Below are 24,396 nucleotides of genomic sequence, written 5' to 3'. Positions count from 1 at the left end.
TACTACACTAAATTTAAACACTCTCCCTCAAAACCAATGTAGTACACAAATTCACCTGCCATTTCAAGAGTGCCTTTCACATAGAAACTCCAACATATACACTGATTATACCACAACCTTCTCATGTCAACTCACATACCATCTTAAAATAAAAACTATTACATAACAGGAACTTAAAGAGAAACAACTGCAAGTCTAATGATTTGTTTGGTATATTCGTGTTATTCAATGAAACGTGTAAGACGCAGCAATAAATTGAATGAATGTGAATTAAGTGTATAATTCTGTGACTTTGGAATGTTTAATAAAATTATAATAATTAGTGTTGGGACGATTAATCGAAATTGGGAATCAGAAAATCAGAATATTTTTTTTGGGGGGGGGGGGATCGGAATCAGAAAATTTTGTGATTATTTTCCGATGCCAAAAATGATGCTTTTGTCCTTTTTATTTGATTTTGTTTAAAGCAAACTCTTCCACTGCTGATAATGATGATAAAATAAATATTTATTGATTTTAAATTAACACTAAAATTTATAGATCACCCCCCCCCCCCTCACACACACAATATCTCCAAATTTAATGTGTTTTTACAGTAATCGGGAATAAATAATTCTGTTGTTAAATATTTAGAGATTTATAAAGAATCAAAAAATAATTTAGTACGGAATCGGGAAGAATACTGAAATCATTCTATGACTAATATATATATATATATATATATATATATACACACACACATTTTTTTTTTATTCTTTATGTAAATACAGTCATAACTTGCTACGATGTGCAGACCATTTGAAACATATTTGATTTCATCAGGCAAGAAAAATTAAAATGCAAAAATTAAAAAGGTTCCAGACCTTTTCAAATTTTGAGGAGAGAATATATATATATATATATATATATATATATATATAAGTTTTTAAAAGGATAAGTGGAATCATTAGAATTTGGAGGAAGATCGATGCAGGGAGAAAAATAAATCGACACTAAAAATAGTCAAAAGACTATTCGACTAAAATAAAAAAGAACCTCGAGGTACCTTTCATCCAACCCTTGTCAAGAGATCACGTCGGAAGCGAATAAAATGAAACAATTACACAATTGAAAAATGGAGGCGAAGAGAAAGAGAGTAAAGGGTTTGTCGATAAAATTACCTCGGTTGTATCTGTTTTTATGCGGTGCAGCCTCGTGTGGTGTTCGGCACTAAAACTGCCTTCCCAGCTTTTAAGAAAGATACACTTCCCAAACTACAAAAAAGTTTAGTTGTATATCAATTTAAATGTCAGTGTGATGCTGACTATGTGGGTAGTACATTTCAATGGCTCGGAGTCAGATTGGCACAGCATGTCCCTGCATGTTTTCGAAACTCCAGAGGGTCTAGAATAAACACATTGTTGAACACTTCCGGGCATTTACAGAGCACATCCGGGCGCTCACCTATTCATGAGTCATCAATTGGTGCGCATTTGTATGACAATAAAGCATGTGGTGAAGCGTATTTGGATGGTTATTTTCGCATTGTACAGAAGGCCCATTCCAAACAACATCTCCATATTTTGGAGGCTGTAACTGTACTAATGCGCAAACCATCGCTCTGTAGGCAAAAGGAGCTGTCACATAAATTAGATCTGTTTAAAGAGTTCTGGTTTACCGGGAAGGAAAAAAAAAAAAAAAAAAAAATGCCTACATTGCGTCATTATTTCTTGTTTCTGTACTGATTTGCAGGCAAGTGAACGTTTTTTTTTTTAATTTTGTCCCAGGTTTTGAAATATGGATGATATATCACTGGTTATTCATTTATTTGATTCATCCTGTGTAGTTTTATAATTTTTTTTTCACCCCTCTCTTCGCCTCCATTTTTCAATTGTGTAATTGTTTTATTTTAATCGCTTCCGACGTGATCTTTTGACAAGGGTCGAACGAAAGGTACTTCAAGGTTCTTTTTTATTTTAGTCGAATAGTCTTTTGACTATTTTTAGTGTCGATTTATTTTTCTCCCTACATCGATCTTCCTCCAAATTCTAATGACTCCACTTATCCTTTTAAAAACTGTAATAAAATTTTGTACCACAAAAAACCTTTTTAAATATTTTAGTAGATACTCAAAGTCTGTCACATATAAATTAAATGACATCGTTCGAATTAAGGGTAAGATTATATCGCTTCAAGCCAAAATAGAATTTCTCAAGTCCAGTTTGGACAACTATGTCGCCCCTGGGTACATTTCTAGGCATATTTTCAAAATTAAAGCTAGAAATATTATTAACTTGGAACATACTTTTATGAAAGATGAGTGTAAATTTTGAGCGCATCCTTGTTTCAACTGTTGCTAAATATCGCTGTTTATGGTCGGTTGCGTGGTCAAACCTTACATTTTTTGATAGATTACGTTTTTCGAAATATTTATCAACTAGCGATAATTTCCGTAGCAATAAAGTTTGTTCTAACAACCAGAGATGGCTTGTTGCGCTCATTCATGCCAGGCATGGTTCAGGGATTGAAGTTGATCGTCATATATTCAACTTCTCTTGTGCTAATCTTTCTCACAATGAAAAAAGTAGTATTAGCTAGAGGTTTGGATGTGGGCATCCCCCCCCCCCTTAGAGAAAGTATTTTTGCCAAATTCGAGATATTTAACTTACAGCTCAAACATCATGAACCACGGTCCAATGATGACTTTTTATATAAGAAGGCAAGGTTAGCTGAACCGACGCATAAGTTCGCTAATTCCCCTATCAATACTCGTGAGTTTACATGGACTAAGATCCATTATCAATCTGTCAAGCTCCTGAAGACTAATAAGAATATTTATATTACCAAGCCAGATAAAGGTGCTGGTGTAGTCATTCTCAATTCGAATAATTATATCAGGAAAATGTTGGATATTTTAAATGATGAGTCAAAATTTAAGAGGCTTGTCGACATATCAGTTGACAATATTTCGGGCACTGAAGTGAAACTACAGAAACGTTTCCTTCAGTTATATAGGATGAAATTTATTAACAAGGATACTTATGACCGTGTATTCTCAGCGACCTAGAATGTACGAGCTTCCTAAGATTCACAAGAATGGGGGTCCCTTTAAAACCCATTCTTTCCATGATTGGCTCACCTCAACATGAATTGGCCAAACGGTTATCTGAGATCCTTGCACCTGTATTAAAAAACTTTTCAGATAATTGTATTGTGGATTCCTTCCGTTTCGCTGCTACAATGCGGAAACTGGATTCTAATTCACAAACAAACTTCTTATGTTCGTTCGATGTCACTAACTTGTTCACAAATGTGCCCCTTGGGGAGACCATTAAAATATGTGCTGACATGCTTTATCGGAGCACATTGACCCCTCCCACTTTTCATGAGAATATTTTCCTTCAAATTAGCCACCAAGTCAGTTTGCTTTAGCTTTAATGATGTAATGTATCAGCAGGTCGACGGGTCCTATCTTAGCCAATATTTTCTTAGGCTTTCAGGAGTCATTACTCTTCACTCTGGTCTCTAGACTTTTCCGTTATTGGCGGTATGTGGATGACACTTTTGTCATCTTCAAATCTCGCGACAAAGTAAGCGATTTTTTTCCTAAATTTGAATAGTCTCCATTCTGCACTCAAATTCACTATAGAGGAAGAGCAAAACGACTCTTTACCCTTTTTGGACGTCTTTGTAGAAAGGACAAAGAATTGGTTTAGTACAACTGTATATAGAAAACCAATATTTACAGGCCTGTATATAAGTTGGGATTCTTTTGCCCCTCCCGGGAGAAAAATCAATTTGATCAAGACTCTGGTCTACCGTGCCCTCATGATCTGCTTGACCAGCAAACTTGATAATGAATTGAAGATTTCTTGCGAAAAATGGTTTCCCTGAGGGTGTAATCTCTAAGCATGTTCGCCAAGCTCTTGTTAAATTTAATACCAACCCTTCTTTTGGTCCGGCTAAGTGTCCAGTTTATCTGAAACTCCCTTATATTGGTTCTATCAGTAAAGGGTTTCTTGATAAAATTACTTTGTATCTATTTCTATCTGTTTCTATGCGGTGAAACCTCGTGTGGTTTTCGGTACTAAAACTGCTTTCCCAACTTTTAAGAAAGATACACTTCCCAAACTAGAAAAAAGTTTAGTTGTATATCAATATAAATGTCAGTGTGATGCTGACTATGTGGGTAGTACGTTTCAACAGCTGGGAGTCAGATTGGCACAACATGTCCCTGCATGTCTTCGAAAGTCCAGAGGGTCTAGAATAAACACATTGTTGAACACTTCCGGCCATTTACGGAACACATCCGGGCGCTCACCTATTCATGAGTCATCAATTGGTGCGCACTTGTATGACAATAAAACATGTGGTTAAGCGTATTCAGATGGCTGTTTTCGCATTGTACAGAAGGCCCGTTCCAAACATCTCAATATTTTGGAGGCCATAACTGTACTAATGCACAAACCATCGCTCTGTAGGCAAAAGGAGCTTCCACAAATTAGATCTGTTTAAAGAGCTCTGATTTACCGGGAAGGAAAAAAAAAAAATCCCTACATCTGAAGGTTCTGAAATATGGACGATATATCACGGGTTATTTATTCATTTAATTCACCCTGTGTAGTTTTATAATTTTTTTTTTCACCCCTCCCTTCGCCTCCATTTTTCAATTGTGTAATTGTTTTATTTTAATCGCTTCCAACACGATCTCTTGACAAGGGTCGGACGAAAGGTACCTTGAGGTTCTTATTTATTTTAGCTGAATAGTCTTTTGACTATTTTTAGTGTCTATTTTTTTCTCCCTGCATTGATCTTTCCCCAAATTCTAATGACTCCACTTATCCTTTTTAAAAACTGTAATAAAATTTTGTACCACTAAAAGCCTTTTTATATATAATATATATATATATATATATATATATATATATATATATATAAGCGAACATTGTTAAACATAACTGAATTCTGCTTGATTAAACTTTTATTTCAATTGTTCAAATGAATAAAAAGTTGGAGAAAGGAAATTTAAAAAAAATACAAAAAAAAAAAAACAGCTGAGCATGTACACATGAATTCAGTCAGACATCAACAACAAAAAAAAAAGAGATGGGTTTGTTGATTTCAAAGTGGCAATGGAGGTGTGAGTGACAAAACATGCTCCAGATGCCCATCATTAGCAAAAGTGCATTGAGGATGGTCGTGACTATGTAGAAAAATAAATTCTGAAGTACAAAAATGGCACCACTCCCGTCTTCGTAGCTCTTCAACTTTTTTTTTTTGTTAAAAAATAGGAAGTTTTACTTCTGGAACTACTCTCGTAAAAGCAATGTAACTATTCTGCTTTATTATAAGAGCTGCATTCTCTTAAAGGACATTTGAGCTTATAAATAATGTCAGTTCTTTTTATTGTTTTAATGTTTTATGAGTTGTTTTGTTTTTATAACAGGATTTTGGTCTTAAATTTCTTGTAGTTTTTATTATTGTTAAGATATATATTGGTGCAGCTTTTTCATCTACAATATGAATCTCACCTGTCTGTTTAAACGTATGTATGTTTGTATATCTGCCTAAAACTTGCAACGGATTTTGACGGGATTGGTAACATTTTGAAGCTCGACCCTTCAGACGAGAAATATCGAAAAATTGGCTAAAAACATTAATTCTTTCATCCTCAACTGGGTACTTTTCTACAGGGAGGGGTACGATATTTTCGAAAGTTATCCCCTCTTTTCGATTGACTAGCCTCAATTTAAACCTTTGTCACTCCCGGTTTGGCGATGGATGCAACAGCAAAGACATCAAGTTTTTTTCCCCCCCATTCTTTTTCTCCTTCGTGGTATGGGTTCTAGCCTGCCTGCCTACTATCACTTTTTTTTTTTTTGCTTGATACACACCTCCAAACACCCAGGCAACACCGGGCACCCAGGCTAATCTACTATATAAAGGGAAAATGTCTTTGTACGTCCAGATAAAATTTGAAAACTACACAATAAACACCTACAAAGTTGGTATTTGTTTTTTTTAGCAATGTAATCCCAGATGTATAATATCTAAAAAAAAAAAAAAAAAAAAAAAAAAAAAAGCAATTTTTATTTTTTTGGAACAGGTAATGGCTGTTTATATCATTCCCATACAGAGGAGGAGGTAGCGGCAGGACCAACGTGCTGATATTAAAGTATCGACAGCAGCTATGTATGACATAAGTTTATTTAATGGCATATTAGCCCGTTTAATGCTAAATCCAGTCCTTTTAATAATTTTTTGTCTGTTGTCTGACAGGTACTATCACTTGGGGTCAGAGCAGTGGTAACTAAAGAGGTGGCTCCATACTACCCAAAATCTCCAAATTGGAGCTTCACCACCAGATAAAGTTTAATATCATCTCCAGTACATGAGAAATTAATGCACATGTTTATTTCATGTGTGAATATATGGCATAATCACGCTGACACACCGGTTCGTGTTAGATCAATGAGGTTAAACAACGTTGAGCCTGATCAGTACTAAAATGGATGACCACTAAGGAATACCAGGTGCTGTGTATGCTCTCCGCTTATCTCAGCATTGTTTCCAGTTGTCTTGGATTCTCCGTGCCACTGGAATCAGGTAGTGTTGACTCAGGAGAGATGTGGTGAAGATTGTGCACCCTTTGCTTCACAATTACACATGCAGGCACTCTTACAGGGGGAGAATCCATTGTTTCTCAAGACAAAACAGAGGCTTCTTATTTCATGTGTATGTGTTATTGAAGTAGCAGTAGCAAGTGTGTAAGCCATTAACAAATATTGATGTATGTGCTGATTTTAAGGTTTACTGTTTAAATATTATCAATAGCAACATTTTTAGCATATATGTGATTTCTTTCTCTCTTTTTTTTTTTTCAGCTCCAGCATTATATCCATTGCTCCACACACGTTTTGTATTTATCCTCCATTATTAGCAACTTTAATGCTGGATTGAGTAATTCTACAGGGAATTTAATTAGTTATAGGATCAATCCTATGGTCATGGGACGTGTGTATATATATCAGGGCTCTATGGACAAATTTATCTTTAGTTGACCTTTGACAACTAAATATTTTCATTTACTAGCCAAATAGAAAAGTTACTAGCCAAAGCCATATGATTTTTGGAATATGACATCTTAGTTCTGTGACGAGTATGTACATCATAAATGTACATTATATCCATCCATCCCAGTGTCTATCTATCTGTCTATCCATCCATCCATACCCGTGTCTGTCTATCTTCATTAAGAATGGCTTTCGAAATAATGTTATTTCAGCGCTGTACCAAAAATATGTAAAGTACCGAAAATATTTCACCACCGATTTCTATTGAACCAAGGGAAGGCTGTACAACAAATTTTATGTTGATACTTGAAGGTATAAACATTCTAATTTTTTCAGATGTTTTTTTAAACAGCCTTCCTTAGAAAAAAAAAAAAAAAAGATTATATTGTTCTATTAAACTTTTATTGTTTTAATAATTAAACTTTGTTCGTTTTATTAAAAACAAGTTGAAAAGATATTTTTCACTCAGTAATGAGCTTTGGAAGATTGTCAGTGAAAGAAATGCAATTGCCAAAAGATAAGTGTTTCATTATTTATAGTCGACATTTTGAAAAATCACTCGCAAATGCGACCGTTTCACTCGTAATGTAGAGTTCTGAGATTATATATATATATATATATATATATATATATTATATATATATCTACTAGGAGGCCACCCAGCATTGTCTGGTCATAAAGTACGCATAAATATATATTGATTCATACCGAAACTGAGATGTGTGCATACGAGTATTATGTTTTATCTAACCAGTTCACCTCTAGTAAGTAAAAAAAAAAAAAAAAAAAAAAAATACTCAAGCTGAGATCAAAACGAAAACCTAAAGACAGTGAGTCAAGTATGATAACCATTGGACCAGCTTCTGATCTTTAAAAGGTGTTTTCAAACCTACTTATTTTTATCATATTGAGTCTGTCATGTGAAGGATTCACGCATGCGCATTCATGAAATAGTTAGCACACAAATAAAAATCCGATTAATTTTGACCCCTTAATAGTCCTTTTATTTTTTTTTGAATGAAAACAGATTAAAAAGTTTTCCATGTCTGAATACCTTATATACCAAATTTCAAGTCTGTAGATCAACAATTCGTTGAGAATTGTCCTCACAAATACATACTCACTTTTATTAGAATGTATAGAAAAAAATAAAATGAAAAAATTGACAAAACACAAAATTTAAGGACAAAATCAAATTGAATACACCATCAGCAGCAGCAGACTAATATGTAATTTCTTTTTCTTCAGGGTGAAATAAGACGTTATTTTGTATTCCTGTTATAACAAAAAAAAAACAATCTTTGGTAATGTTATAGAATCACTCCTGTGTCTAATTGGATAGTTTGTTGGTTTTATGGGATTTTAAAATGTCCTGACAACGATTTCTAACCCTAAAAAAAAAAATAAATAAAAATAAATGAAAATAAAGCAAATACAAAAATTAAATTTAAAAAAATGAATAATTTGATTGGAGTGATTCTATAAAATTGCTCAAACTTTGAAGAGACGTGAATAGGAAGAAAGGTGATAGACATGAGTGTCACAAAGAACGAAAGTAGGAAGGGTTGATTAGATTGTATGGATATAGTAATAGGTTGCACTGGAGAATATAAAAAGGTAAACTCAGGAGTGAGGAAGTCAGTGGAAGGCGAAAATATTTATACATTCTATCACAGCCTCCCTCCCTTCCTATGTCACTCTCATACCAATCAGCAATCTTCTAATTCACTCCTCTTCCTCCCCCTTTTCCTCAAAGTTTGTAACTTGTTTAAAAAAAAAAAAAAAAAAAAAAACGCCAATGAAATATAAAGCATTAGTCTACCCATTTTGGATGTGAATTTTTTATTTTTATTATTTTCATTTTATGATTTGTTTGTGATCACTTTAGATGCTGCACTATGATAAAACAATAAGACAACGATTTGATGCAAATCAATTTTTGTGTGTGTGTGTGTGTGTGTGTGTGTGTGCGTGCAAGACATTATCATGAAGCATAGAAAAAGGGATTCCAAACGTTATCCGTCACTAGTTGTCTGGTCAAGTCAGTCTCTAGCGATTTTCCAGCTTCAACTCCAATCCCTCCAATGTTTTTCAGGGGACCGGCAAGCCGACAGCTGGAAACTGTCCTCGACTCTCGCAAACTGTCCCTAACTGCATAAACAGTCATCAAATTCACTTCCGCTCCTAAAACTGTCTGTAAACTCACCTTAAAATAAATACATAACCTGATTTTTTGTTCTAATCATCTGCCATACCTTGATTAACAATCCTATTTAAGCTCAAGCTAAGCGGAAAAAAAAAAAAAAAAAATTATTATTTTGTCATCTTTATCATCATGACTTTTTGACAGCCTTAATTCTGCCACACTTAAAACTTTATAATCCTCAATACCAACTCTTTTTTTAATAATGACATCGAATTTAACACTTTATAGAAAGACCTGTTTTGTTCTGTCTAGACAATTTCTGGTCAGAGTAATACGAGCTTTCACGGATTGATTTTTTTTTTTTTTTTTTTTTTTACGCTTAGCCTAATCTTAATTTCTTTAAATTTTAATCTGAAATCACTTTTTCTAATTAAATTGTTCGGTCCCATTTGACTGGGAACAGACTTCTCTTTGGGCTACTGCACTGTCTGGAAAAAAAATTTTTTTTTCATTATTTCAGCTGTTTTGAAGGCTTTCCAATCGGATTATATGCATCGTCACGCTGGACTTATTTTAGACTCCATTCTCTCTAAAGAACTATTTCCGCATTTCGGATTAACTTGAGGATTTTCATGCAAGCTGAAATATTATGCGCAGTTTTTTCATATTTTTTTTTTTTTTTTAAATATCCAACATTTTTTTCACTTCTTTTTTTATTTGGCAATTTATAACTACAATAAATTGCGGTTTCACTTAATGCCTTAACTAGCAAATTCTAGCATTGCTACATTGTTACAAATATAATTTGCTGATTTCTTTATGTCCTCTGATGAGAAGAATAACAAGAATAACATTCTTTGAAACTCCACGAAATAAGGACTTTGTAAATTGTTTTTTTGGAGTATTCAGTCGAACAATAAATTTTGATTGTAAAGTTCAACTTACAGTTTTAATTTTCTTTCTCTTATGATAAGCTCTACTCTCTATTGCGTATTAAGCTTTTTTATTTGGTTGGGATTAAATTTTCTAGATATAAATACTGTTATTTATATTAGTTTGAAGTTTACCATTGCATATATCAAGTAAACACTACATCTCTTTGATTTCATTAATTTATATATATATATATATATATATATATGTGCACACACATACACACATATATATTCTCGACATGCACCCATAAGTTCCAAGTTGTGGATGTACGAGGTGCCTTTAATAAGTTTCCAGACTTTTTTCGTAAGGGCACTTTTATTGATAGTACACATGAAACTAGTCTCCTTCAAAGTAATCTCCGCCGGCTGCAATGCACTTGTACTGCTCCAACAACTTTTAGGTCTCATGGAAGTCCTCTTGTGTGAGCGTGTCAATGACCGTTGTCACAGCCTCTTTCATCTCAATTGCCTCATAACAACAGCCTCTAAGGTTTTCCTTGAGCTACGTGAATAACGAAAAGTCACAGGGAGCAAAGTGTGGACTATAGGGAGGGTGAGGAACTGTCTTGATGCCCATCTTGGTCAAACAGTCTGCGACAAAGATATAGTTACTCTTGGGACAATCTTTGCACAAATCAGTTCCTCGCAAATAATTGTGTGTACAGTTCTGACACTTGACATCAAATTGTACACTTATTGTCTCTATAGACACACAGCGGTTCTTATGCATGAAATTCTTTATTTGGCCAATCAACTCTGGTGTTCTTACTCTTCCCATACCACTCATCATCCCTCAGACACCCTGCCTTCCTTGAATCTCTTCTGCCACTCAAAAACTGATGCTCGATTCCTGCAAGATGGTCCAAGAGCAGTATGAAGCATTCCATACATTTCTGTGGCATATTTTACCAAGTTTAAAACAGAATTTTATTGCATATTGTTCTTTCAAAGTGTCCTTATGTCCAGATTACATTTTTGAAATTCACCAGCTGTAGCAATCAGACTTTAGAAGGGTGTATTCCAATTCCTACTGTAGCTGTTCATTTGAATCTGAAATCATAAAAATTGGTCAGTCATAAGATTTTTAGCAATAACATATTGAATTTTCAAGAGTCTAAGATAATTTTAAATGCCTGTACAAAAAAGCTGGAAACTTATTGAAGGCACCTCATACTCTTTTTGTTTGCACAGAGATAGTTGTAATAAGTTGATAGCAACCGTTTTGAGAATTTTTTTAAAGCGTTTTTAAACATGCTCTCCAGTATAGATTTGACACGGCAATAAATGTTCACCAAGGGTCGCCTCATGGGATGGTGAATATCTGGATATTGACCATTTTTTTTTGTGCCCTCGTATGTTAGGAAATTCTCATTTCCAAGCACTAGATGGTACACACTGACCATTAAACTAATAAACAGCCCCATTGCATCAAGTGGAGGAGATTAATATATATATATATATATATATATTAATGTTGGGACTATTAATCAGCATCGGTATCAGAAAAATCAGAACATTTTAGGGTATTGGAATTGGAAAAAATTGTACCAATTTTCCGCTGCCAAAAACGATTCTTTTGTCTTTTTTATTTGATTTTATTTAAAGCAAAATCTTCCCTGTTTGTACTAAGGATAAAATAATATTTATTGATTTTAAAGCAACCAGTAAAACTAAAATCTATAGATCATCCCTCACAAGTGTATTCTTACGTTTCAGAAAATATCTGCACATTTATCATGCGGTTTTTTTTTTTCCAGTAATCAGGAAAAATAACAACTCTATAGCTGAATATTTAGAGATTTATAAAGAATTGGAATCGGTAATTGCATCAGAATCAGAAATTTATCACAGAATTAGTAATTGTATTGGAATCGTCCTATCACTAACACACACACACACATATATATATATATATATATATATATATCCCCTCCTAAAAAATCAGGACAAAACAGACAAATAGGGGGAGATAAAGATATGATATAGAAGACCAACTAGAGGACCACTTTGTTATGATTTGAAACCGATGGTACCAATGTTGTCCTGATCTTCTATAATACAGATATAACAAATTAAATGTGTGTGTGTGTGTGTGTGTGTGTCATCTACAGACTCATGTTTTATCATCTTTACAACTCATGAACCTGAACTAAACGTAAAGAGATACAAAACCATGACCCTAGTCATTAGCATCCGGTGCCTTACTAAGCCAATGGCAGCAGCAGAAATTACATTGTATTTAAATGAAACTATTCATTTATTAATACTTTTTGTGATACTAAAATCAATTCTTTTTATGGACGAGTATTGCTTTAACGCTACATGGAAACTATTTCCTCCACTTATAAGAGAGCATGTGTGTGTGTGTACAAATAGACACACAAGCAATTTCATTTCAGAATATCAGGATGACAAATCCAAAATGGTTTCAAATCCAAACAAGGGAAATCTATATCTATTCACATATGTATTACAGAAGATCAGGACAAAAGACATAAACAGAGGCTGATGAGAATCCAGCATAGAAGACCAACTATAGGTCCCCTTTGTTTGGATTTGAAACCAATGGTACCAACATTGTTCTGATCTTCTGTGATATGTGTGTGTGTGTGCGCACATAGACACACCAGCAAATGGTACCGGCATTGTTCTGATCTGTGATATATATATATATATATATATATATGCGTGTGCATGTGTGATTCAGAGACGTATTTCATCATGCTCACAACTTATCAGTATGGACTTCAGTTGGGATGAGGAGGGGGTATAACATTTTTAATTTTATAGCATGTGTGACCATATAACATTCTGTTTTATAGCATGGGTGAGTGAGCATATAACGGTTCTGTATATTTTATAGAGTGAATGAATTTGCTGACAACATTTTTTAAACAGGGAAGGGGGCATTTATTGGTCAAAAGTACACATACACGAGCACTCATCTGTGTATATATATATTACATAGAAAAATAATTTTTTTATAGATTGTTGAAAATGCGTATGATATTGAACACAAAAAAGAAATTATTTCAAAGCAAAGCCTGGGAAAATCATCGATTACATAGAAAAATGCAAGCATGAAAAGTAATATGGTTAAGATTAAACTTAGAAAAGGACTAGTTAAAACTGGAAAAGAAGAAAGATATTCTATTATAATAAAATTATAACTTAAAATATTGCAACATTAGGAAATTTTTTTTTTTAATTCTATTTAACATATAAATTTATAACTTAAAATATTGCAGCATTAAAAATTTGTATATTTTTTACTAGAATATCTTGTCTTTTTCTTTTCCAGTTTTAACAACTAGACCTTTTACTTTTCTAAGCTTAATCATAACCATATCACTTTTCATGCTTGCATTTTTCTATGTAATCCATGATTTTTCCCAGGTTTTGCTTTGAAATAATTTCTTTTTTGTGTTCAATATCATATGCATTTTCAACAATCTATAAAAAAATTATTACTAACTTCTTAAATTGACTAAATAAAAAAATCAAATAAAAGATGTAATTAAGTAAGTAAACAGAAAGAAGGGATAAAAAAAAAAAGAAACAGAATTAACGGGTGGCATTGTAAGCAAAATATTGTCAGCCCTAGCATGGCAAAGAGCATCACATTTGTTAACTCTCTCTATATAATCCAAATAAGATGGCATGCGAGTGCTATTCTCACCATGATTTATAAAGGTGTCGATGACGAAAAAGTTTCTATGATAACCAACAGCCAATCAGAAGAAACTGTCTCATGTTTCTTTACATATTTTGAGAACTTTTGAACACCAGTAATTTTATTATAACTTGTTTTAATGAACGAAAATTGAAAATTTTTATTTCAAAATATACCTAAGAAAATTGACCTATGAACTGTAAAAATTGTTTGAAATTTGGTTGCAAAATGAGTGAGCAGTAAAGCTTTAAAGTAATTCTAAATGAGTAAAACTAACACTTAACCATATATTCAAACACTACTGTGTTTCAATCATTTATATATATATATATATATATTAAGGAACTTGATGTCTGTGTGTACGTGAGTTCGCTCTCTATGGACTCAAAAATGGCTGGGTTGATTTTTCTGAAGTTTCACACAAAGGTACTTTATGTGCCTGGCAGTGTTCTTAGATAGGTTTTGTATCTGAATGTCTTCGATAAGTATCGATAATCAAAATATCTGATGAAATAAGAAACGAGCAATTTTGATTAAAGTTAATACCTTACACAATCTAGCATCACAAGTGCATTTGAGCAGTTTTATTACCACACAAACCGAAAGGCCTGACATAAAATCAACAGTAGGTTCTTTGATATGACAGGGACGCATTCAAAATGAATCTTTCTGTTTAAAATACAATTGCACTTGACTTTTTCATTTTAAACTTAAATTCAAGCCATTATCACTCACTGCACAAGAAGTAAGGCCAGGCATATAAAAACAGTAGGTTTTTTGATATGACAGGGGCGCATTCAAAATGAATGTTTCTATTTAGAGCACAATTGCAGCATGATACTTGACGTTTGCATTTTGAACTTTAATTCAAGCCATTATATATAAAAAATTTTTTAGAAAATCAACAGTAGGTTCTCCACAGTGCAATATAGAGTACAATGTATTGTGGACTAAGTGACTGTGGAGAGGCATGTGAAGTTTCTTCCTAGTGCCAAGCAATCAATCGATTTGATTGAAAAATGTGCAATTTCACCGATTTCGATGATAATAATATATGGGAGTATGAAACATTTGTTGATCATCATTTAATCCTGAGCAACGCCGAGTCTCCCTGCTAGTATATATAAAATATGTATATGCAAATAGACACAGACACACAAGCAATTTCATTTCCATTTACTCAACAAATGACCACAACAATGATCGCCATAAATATTATAGAATTTCTAACAAATAAAGACAAAAAAGTAGAAACTTTAAAAAGATGTGTGGTCAGCCTCCTCCTCATCATCATCCTCCTCATCATACAAGCAAGAAGCTGAATAGAAAGCTTCACGTACTGTAGGAAATAGATCATCAAAGTTGGTTATGGCTTGTTTGTTGTTCCAGCCTTTTTTATGAGCTGGGGCTTTTTCATATGGAACATTTGTCTCAGAACAAGCCATCGGAAATTGGTCAGACGTAAGAAATCCTACTTCACAGTCAAGGTCTCTCGATTCACGTTAGGACAACCTGAAATAGAGAAAAATGAAATAAAAGTTAGCAAAAGCACAAAAAGGAACATGAAGTAAAGAGTTTTGGTGACAAAATATAATCTAGATCAAATTATTTAATTTTTATCAAATCACTAGTCTTGGTGCCCAGCGTTGCCTGGGTAGTTGGAGGTGTGTGTTGAGCAAAAAAATAAAATAAAAGTGGTAGTAAGCAGGCTTGAACCCGTACTTCGAAGGCGGAAAAGAACGTGAAAAAAAAAAAAGTGACGTCTTTGCCATTGCGTTCATCGCCAAACCTGCATTGCATGTTTAAAAAGGATGTGTCTTCTATAGTATCAGACCTGACCGAATGGCTAATTGTAGGCATAGACCGATTCATACCATCCAAAAAATTCCAACAAAAATCCAACAGCCAGTCATGGTTCTCCCCAGAATATGCTGCTGCCATCATGCACAGAAATCACTTTTTCCATAGCTACCAACGTAATAGATGCACTGAGACTAAAGCTGCCTTCAGGACTGCCAGCAACCACTGCAAAAGAGTAATAAAAAATGCAAGAGAGCTATATGCTCAGTCCGTTAAATCCAAAGTAGCTGAGCAGCGGCTTGGTTCCCATCAGTTTTGCCAAATAGCAAACCTGAACAGAAGCATGCGTTCTATCCCAACCATCATCAATGGACCTGAGGTCATCTCGTCAACAACAGATAAGGCCAAATTATTTGCCAAGAACTTTGCAGCTAATTCTACCCTATGCGATAAAGGCCATCAACTCCCCGTATTTCCTCCTACAACGGACAACACGCTCTGCAACATACAAATATCTGTGTGAGGTCGCCAAGCTAATCAAGAACCTTGATTCCAATAAAGCAACTAGCTCTGACAGCATTTCAATCATTGTGCTGAAAAAGCTTCAACTAGAATTTGCCCCTATACTTACAAAACTGTTTAAGCGTTGCCTTAAAGAAGTGCTTCCCAACACCCTGGAAAACCTCATCAGTATGCCCCGTATTTAAGAATTCAGGTGATAAGTCATCTCCCTCTCAGTACAGACCAATAAGTCTCCTATGTGTCATGAGTAAGTTGCTGGAATCCATATTGAATAAAGAAGTAGTCAACCACCTCAACAGAAATAGCCTTCTTAGTGACATGCAATATGGTTTCAGTTCTGCCAGATCTACAGCAGATGTGCTAACTGTTATATCTCATAGGATTAGCAAATCTCTTGACAAAGGCTTACTCTTTAGGGCAATTGCTCTTGACATATCAAAGGCCTTCGATAAGGTATGGCATAAGGGCCTACTTCACAAGATTTCCAGCTACGGTATAACTGGAAATGTTTCTCGATCATTACATCATTTCTCTCCAATAGGCTCATAAGAGTAGTGGTTGATGGGCAGAAATCAGAGGCCCTCAATATTAATGCTGAAGTCCCTCAGGGGTTCATCCTAGGCCCAACTCTCTTCCTGATATACATCAATGATCTCCCAAAATACATACTTAAATCATTCGTTGACATCTATGCTGATGACATGACCATCTATGGCAACATATCAAAGGCCGTAAATGACAAAGTTCTCTCTGATTCTCTCTCCTCTGATCTTGAGCATGTGGTACAGTGGGAGAGGAGGTGGCTGGTTACTTTTAATGCATCTAAACCAAGCTCCTATCTTTACATCATCAACACTTTGATCACTATCTGGCATCAATTGAAATGGGTGGCTCTCGTCTAGGGGAAGCTCCATGTTTTGATAAGCTTCTGGGCTTGACCTTTACTCCTGACCTGAAATGGAACACGTACATCAAGTCAGTTGCCAAGGTCGCTGGAAAAATGGTAGGATCCTTCTACCGCTCCAGAAGATATCTCAATCCTGATGCAATTCTCTACCTATATAAAAGCCAAGTACGTCCAAGGATGGAATACTGCTGCCACATCTGGGCAGGAGCTGCTAAAAACAGCCTATCCTGCCTTGACAGAGTACAAAATAGGCTTCGTGGCCTAGTGGGTGATGCCCATTTCTCTTTCCTGCAACTTCTCTCCCACAGTTGAGATGTTGCGAGCCTGTCTTTGTTTTATCGTTACTACCATGGCAGGTGCTCGTCTGAGCTCCAATCTCTGGTTCCCCCTCGCCAATCTTTCACAATAAACACCTGTCTAGCTGAAACCACTGTCAAAAATTTTCCCCACTCCTTATCTGTGCCAAAATCAAAATGTAGATTCCATGAACAAAGCTTCTTTCTTAGAAGTGCACGCCTGTGGAACTCTGTTCCGGTTGCATGTTTCCCACCTGACTACAATCTGGATGTCTTCAAGTCCAATGTAAACAAATTCCTGATGAATCGCTTCCTTAAGTAAAACACTATCAAATCTCCAATACTAACGTACTGTACACGCAATAAACTTTATCCCCGAGTGACTTCCAGGCCTTGATAAGTGGTGACTACCTTGTAAAAAAATAATTTTTTTTTTAAAGTAGTGAAGGTTTAAATTAAGGCTAGTCAATCAAAAAGAGGGGATAACTTTCGAAAATATTGTCGAAAAAAAGCGACCTCTCTTTGTAGAAAAGTGCCCAGTTGAGGGTGAAGGAATTAATGTTTTTGGCCAATTTTTAGATATTTGTCGTCCAAAGGCTTGAACTTCAAAATGATACTGATCTCGTGAAAATCCGTCCTGTCAAAAGTTTTAGGCAGACATACAAACGTACATACATACATACATACGCACATTTATATTATAGATTATCACATTCGGTTTAACATCCATTTCGCAAGCTGGCAAGCATTGTATGACTTTTAAAAATTGACTTCCAAAAGTAAACTATCTCTACCCAGTTCTTTATTTATCCTTTTTTCCCCTTAAGTTCATTTTTACCAGTTCTTCTGTTTCCATTGGCCTTCCCTGTGAACTGAACCTACTACCACAACTAACCTGAGAACTCTTATCCATACTTTCAACGTGACCATACCATCTAAGTCTACTCTTCTACACACATCTACATACACTGTCTAAATTTAATCTTCCTCTGAGGTCATTAGAACTAAGCCTCTTCAAGACTCGCATCACATATTCATCGTATAATTCTCATATCATTTCTCTCCATGCAATGTATATCTCCAACTCTCACTTGTCAGGTTTCATTTCCATACATCATCACAAGGTGTACACATGCCTGATAGACACTTCCCTTGGTCAACAGTGATAATGCTGTGCTGGTTTGGACTGGCAGAAGTTCTAATTCTTACAATCACTTTAGCACCTGCACCACCTCCATTTAAACTTAGAACGAAAACAAAATGAATGCATGTTTTCTGGAAACATACAGGAGTATATAGCCTAATAGCTGGCGAAACAGATTAACATATGAAGCTTTTGGTTCTAAGCCTATATAGGGCTCTACATTGCGAGTGAAACAGTCACATTTGCAATTGATTTTTCCAAGTGGTGACTAGAAATAATAAAACGCTTATCTTTTGGCGATTGTTGTTTTTGTTTTTTCACAGACAATCTTACAAAGCTCATTACTGAGTGAAAATTTTTTTTCAACTTTTTTTTTTTTTTTTTTTTTTTTTTTTTTTTTAATAAATTGATCAAAGTTAAACAATTAAAACAATAAAAGGGTTAATAGAAAAATATACTCTTTTTTTAATGACGGTTGTCCAAAAAAAACATCTGAAGAAAAATGTTTATAACTTTCCAATCTCAACATCAAATTCGATGCATATTTAGAATTACACTTATTAAAGAAATACAGAAAAATCTTTATTATGTATTTTGAAAAAAAAGCTTTTGATAGAATATAGTTTTTTAAGTCGATTTCTATTTAACTCATAGTTGGGACCCTAACAGGTACTACCACTCCGGGCCAGAGTGGACCTAGAAGCAATGGCAATTAAGGGGTGGCTCCACACTCCCCAAAGCCCGCAAGCTGGGGCCTCACCATCGGATACAGTTTAAGGTCATACCCAGGACCAAATTCACATGGATTTGGCTAGTAAACAAAAATATTTAGTTATCAAAGGTCAACTTAAGATAAATTTATCCATAGAGCTCTCCTAGCCTGGGGGAAAAAATTGAATTTATTTTATTATATAGATTATATTAAGAATTTAATAATTATTTACTTTTCGGAATTAGAAAATAATATTTATTACTTAAAAAGAAAAGCTGAAGAAACCAGACAACACTTTGTTCGAAACACCATGTATCAGCTTATAACAACATTTTTTTAACAAATTTGCTACATTTACAAAAATTTTTTTTTAAAAAAGGTGTGAATTTTGAGGATTTAATTGTTAATATTTCCTTTTATTCTTTTATATTATATACTAGAAGATGTACCTGCATTGCCCGGTACTGAACGTAATGTTAAATACCTTAAAAAAAAAAAAAAAAAAAATGAAGCAAAAAAAAATAAAATAAAATAAATAAATAAAAAAACAAAGAAACTGAAACATGTGCATGCGAATATTATGTTTTTTCTAAACAGTTCAATTCTTGAGTAAAAAAAAAAAAAAAAAAAAAAAATAACCATCAGGCCACCTTGACACAATTTCCAATAAGTGTTTTCAAACCTACTTATTCTCAACATAAAGAAGCTGTCATGTTTCACAGCCGTGCATGCACATTTGTGAAACAGTTGACAAAAAGAAAAAAATAAGATGACTCCCAAGTAACATTTTTTCAATTTTGACCCCTTAGAAGATCTTGTACGAGCCTTTTTCAAGTCTCACACAAAACACACATTCATATTTCAAGCTGTCATATACATACGCGCACACAAACATACGCGCCCACGTCCACACATGTACACTTATTCACGTTCGCGTACATACACTCACATTCACGTATATATACACACGCTTACGTATACACATGTACTCACACACGCGAATACGAACACACACATGGACGACGTCACTTCCGCTTTCTAGGGAAATACACATGCGCAAAATACACTCTGGAAACGAGTATAAAAACAAGGCGATAAGCTGTTTCTAACTCTCTTTAGAACCAACTCTCAATGAGAGAGGTTGGGCGAACAAGCTGCCGCCGTTTCGGAGCACGCGCACCTCACGCCCACTTTCTACTATGTATGGGGCACGAGCTAAAGGCTGTATGTATACATTCTCACCCTTTCTCTTTCCACCTACTACTGGCCACTAAGAACACCTTCGCGTCGCTGACTACTAACTGATGACAACTCTAATATCCTCTCCTTTGTCTACACGCTGGACTACCATTCTCAATTTTCCTACAACATTTATTTCTCTTCCCATGCGCAAACAAACAATAGTGACCCGAACTTGAGATGAAAACACGTTTCCTATTCTTGCTACAACACTAGTCCTGCAACGGACATTGGTTACATACGCGCGGACATGTTATAACTAAAATGTTCATTTCTTTCAACAGCAAATAAACAACATTTATCTTATCCATTAATTGAGTCTTTGTTTCCTTCAATTCCCATTCGTTTCATTATTCTTTTGTAACGGGATTGGGGTATTTATATATCCCCTACAATCTTTTTACTCGATGAAAACCAATTAAAAAGGTTTTCACATCTCTCAATCTCCTATATTCCAAATTTCAAATTTGTAGATCAAAAATTCGTTGAGTATATACAGGGTGGTCAAAAAGTCAGGTAACATTTTAAAGAAAAACGATATTAGCAATATATTTAAGTACTATACATTGAAATATAAAATGAAACAAACATGAAATATGTTTATTTTGTTAATTGTATTCCATTTCTCTCTATCAATCGCTGGAAGCGATTAACCACTGATTGTGTAACACGTGTAATCATGTCAGCTGATATCCACGCAATCTCCTCTTCAATAAATAACTTTAAAGACGCTATTGCATAAACGCTATCCTTTACATAGCCCCAAAGCCAGAAATCAGGAGGGGTAAGATCCCTATATAAGATTATAATGGATCATATTGTTTTTTCTACCTTTAACATGTTACCTGACTTTTTAACCACCCTGTAGATTGAGAAATGCCCTCACACACACACGTTCTCACTTTCATAGATATATAGATTAACAGATGTACATATTGATCTTTTTTATTTATTTTTTTTAACAACTTCTGATTCATTAATATACAAGCTAATTTGTTCTTTTCATTTTATATTAAGTTAATTTGAAAATTATATACAAGCAAAAGCGTCTTGCATTAAAAAAAAAAAAATTAATTCAAGTATGTTGATGGTATTACAAGATGTCTCATGGTATTTGTGGAAATCAAAATAAATTTAATAAAATTATTAACTTTGATTGACAACGGAAATCGGATTCCAGCCAATCAGAAGTCCAAAATAAAATACTCATGCTTACGTCAGATGCAGTTTGGAGCCAGATACCGGCTACTTTAACAGCCTAAATCCTCTACACAAATTCTTTTCAGTTTTCATAGCAGCCTAAAGGCGCATAACACATGCGACAAAAGGCATTTATGAACTACTAGCAAGGATTCCCAACATTGCCCGGGTGTGGAGAGGTTTTATCATAAGAGTATTGAGCAACAGAGCTCTAAAAAAACAAAAAAAAACAAAAAAAAAAAAACAGAAAAGTTTAAATCGAGCACAAAGAAACAACAAAAAATAAAAATACCCGTGCAAGCGAAAAAAAAAAAAAAATTAGCTGCAGTAGCCAGGCTCGAACATGTAACGCTAAGAGAAAAAGATGGTGTAAAAAAGCCAACAATTTGGCTGCCATGCTCACCACAACTTACAACATCACGGAAGTTCAAAATAAACTTTGTCACTGCAAGGCGTATGATGACTTTGCAAAAATGTCAGTGCAAAAAGTGCCCCCCCTTGTAAAAAACAGTCCAGTTGACGGTCAAAGAATGAATATTTTCAGCCAATTTTTGGATATTTGTCGCCCGAGAGACTGATCTTTCTAACAATATAAATTCTGTCAGTGTTCGTGGCATCTGTCGAAAGTTTTAGCAAGACATACGTACATACACACACACACAAACCGACAATTGAGATTTATATTATAGACTAGTGGGGGTACCTGGCATTACCCAAGTGTTTGGAGGTGTAAAAGAAAAAAAAGTTCAGGTAAGTAGGTAGGCTCGAACCCGAACCCTTGAGGTCAATAGGCTGATAACTTACCACCACGCTATGCAGGCAGAGAACTGAGAATTGGTTAAATTAAACGATTAAGAAGTTAAACGATTAAAGAGTTAAGTGATAAGTGCACAAATTTAATAAGGTCAAACATTATGCTATAGTAGGGGAATGAAACGCACTTAACTTTGGCTGCAAGCCAGTTTCTGCATATGTTGTTTGTTTCCTGCCGAGATGTTGGGGAAAACCAGTGCCCCATAAAAAGGGAAATGTTCAAATTAGTGGTGGGACGATTAATCGGAATCGGAATCGTTAATCGTAAGAATCGTGTATTTTGGGAGGTATCGGAATCGGAATCGCATCGTTAAAAAATACCTTAATTTTCCGATTCCTTCATTACGATTCTTTTAGTCTGATGTTGAAAAAAAGAAAAAAATTTCCTGATATTTCTAACCGCAAGAGAGAAATAAAAAGAAACCAAAGAAATTCATTATTAACAGGGCAATGCTTAGTGCCCCTCCCTTACAAGGTTCATTCATTCAGATCTATTGTAATCAAAACTACAAAAGAGTTAACTTGAAAAGAATTATGCAGGGCTCTACATTGCGAGTAAAAATAAAAAAAACGCTTATCTCTTTTTTTTTTACTGACAAATCTTCTAATACTGAATGAAAATGCTTTTTCAACTTATATTTTCTTAAAATAAAACGAGCAAAGTCAAATTATTTAAACAGTAAAAGGTTTAATAGAACAATATAGTTTTTTTTCTTTTTTTAAAAGAAGGCTTTTGAAAGAAATATCTCTAAAATGAAATTGATCACGTTGTATTATTTTGCAAAGTTTTGGCAGTAGTCGGTTTCTTTTGAAGTTTCAAAAAAATCGACCCATACCTATCTCTTCCAAACCTAAAGTTATTAAATAACCCCTTCGTTAATTTCAGGGTAATTAATTCAATTCAGTCAAGTTTTTTTTTTTTAATTTCATTGAAATAAAATCCATTATTTTTTTTTTCTCCAGAAAGATAAAACCCTGAATTTGATTATATTAAAAGCAGAATACTATAATCTTGTTTCTAGAATTTTAAATTGAAAATTAAAAGTGTTTTGCGCAGTTTTTTGCCGAACGAAAAAGAAATTAATATATATATTTTTAAAAGGTTTTGTAATCAATTAATTTTTATGTCTAAATAATATTTACGATTAATTAAATAATTTCATTTTAAAAAGTATTTATAAATAGAATTTTACTAAGGACTTATAGTTTAGCAATATTGAACCGCATCACCCATGTGTGAATTGAACACAGTCAACCAAAAAAAAAAAAAATTCAAAAGAAAATGCGGGTTTGTATTACTGTACACATAGATTCGAAAAAGTTGTCAAAAAACAAATATATAACAAATAAATGTTATCAAAGGCAAGATAATGTATTTTTCTACCTAACTGGATATATTTTTCGGGTTTTTATTCAATGTAACATGTTTATTCAGTTTGAAAAGCATACAGTGTTTACCGATGTATTGGAAAATTCAAAATGGCGCCCGACACTCTCTTTAACACGGTAAGTTCAGGAAAAGATGTTATAAATAATAAACTATACAAAATACTGCTAGAAACTCGCTCAATATATGTTACCGTGACATATTTTGACATATATTCGGTGTTTTTTTAATAGTATTTTGTCTAGTTTATTATTTATAACACCTTTTCCCGAACTTACCATGTTAAAGAGAGTGTCGGGCGCCATTTGAATTTTCCAATACATCGGTAAACACTGCATGTTTTTCGAGCTGAATAAACATGTTACATTGAATAAAAACAAAATAAATTACCCAGTTTGGTAGAAAAGTAACTTATCTTGCCTTTGATAATATTTGTTTGTTATATATTTGTTTTTTGACAACTTTTTCGAATCTATGTGTACAGTAATACAAACCCGAAAATGCATATTTGCATTTCATTATGTAAACTTTTATACATTGGTTTCAAAAATTAAATTCTATAAGTTTTTT

General features: G+C 34.1%; 1 protein-coding gene across 2 annotated transcripts in view; it reads right to left on the bottom strand.

Moving 5' to 3' along the window:
• LOC145252549 (uncharacterized) overlaps positions 1-24,396 on the bottom strand; it is a 199,966-nt gene that overhangs the window by 105,584 nt on the left and 69,986 nt on the right. For both annotated transcript variants that reach the window (XM_080112101.1, XM_080112102.1), the window contains exon 2: positions 15,147-15,318. In XM_080112101.1, coding sequence (XP_079968227.1) covers positions 15,147-15,251 — 105 coding nt within the window. In that variant the 5' untranslated portion in view covers positions 15,252-15,318. The remainder of the gene's footprint in view (positions 1-15,146; positions 15,319-24,396) is intronic.

This window comes from Euprymna scolopes, chromosome 29 (genome assembly GCF_053919585.1).
Source record: "Euprymna scolopes isolate OS-2025 chromosome 29, ASM5391958v1, whole genome shotgun sequence".
In the NCBI taxonomy this organism is placed as follows: Eukaryota; Metazoa; Mollusca; class Cephalopoda; order Sepiida; family Sepiolidae; genus Euprymna; species Euprymna scolopes.
The sequence above is the reverse complement of the archived record's forward strand: the minus strand, read 5'-3'. Positions and strand labels throughout refer to the sequence as shown.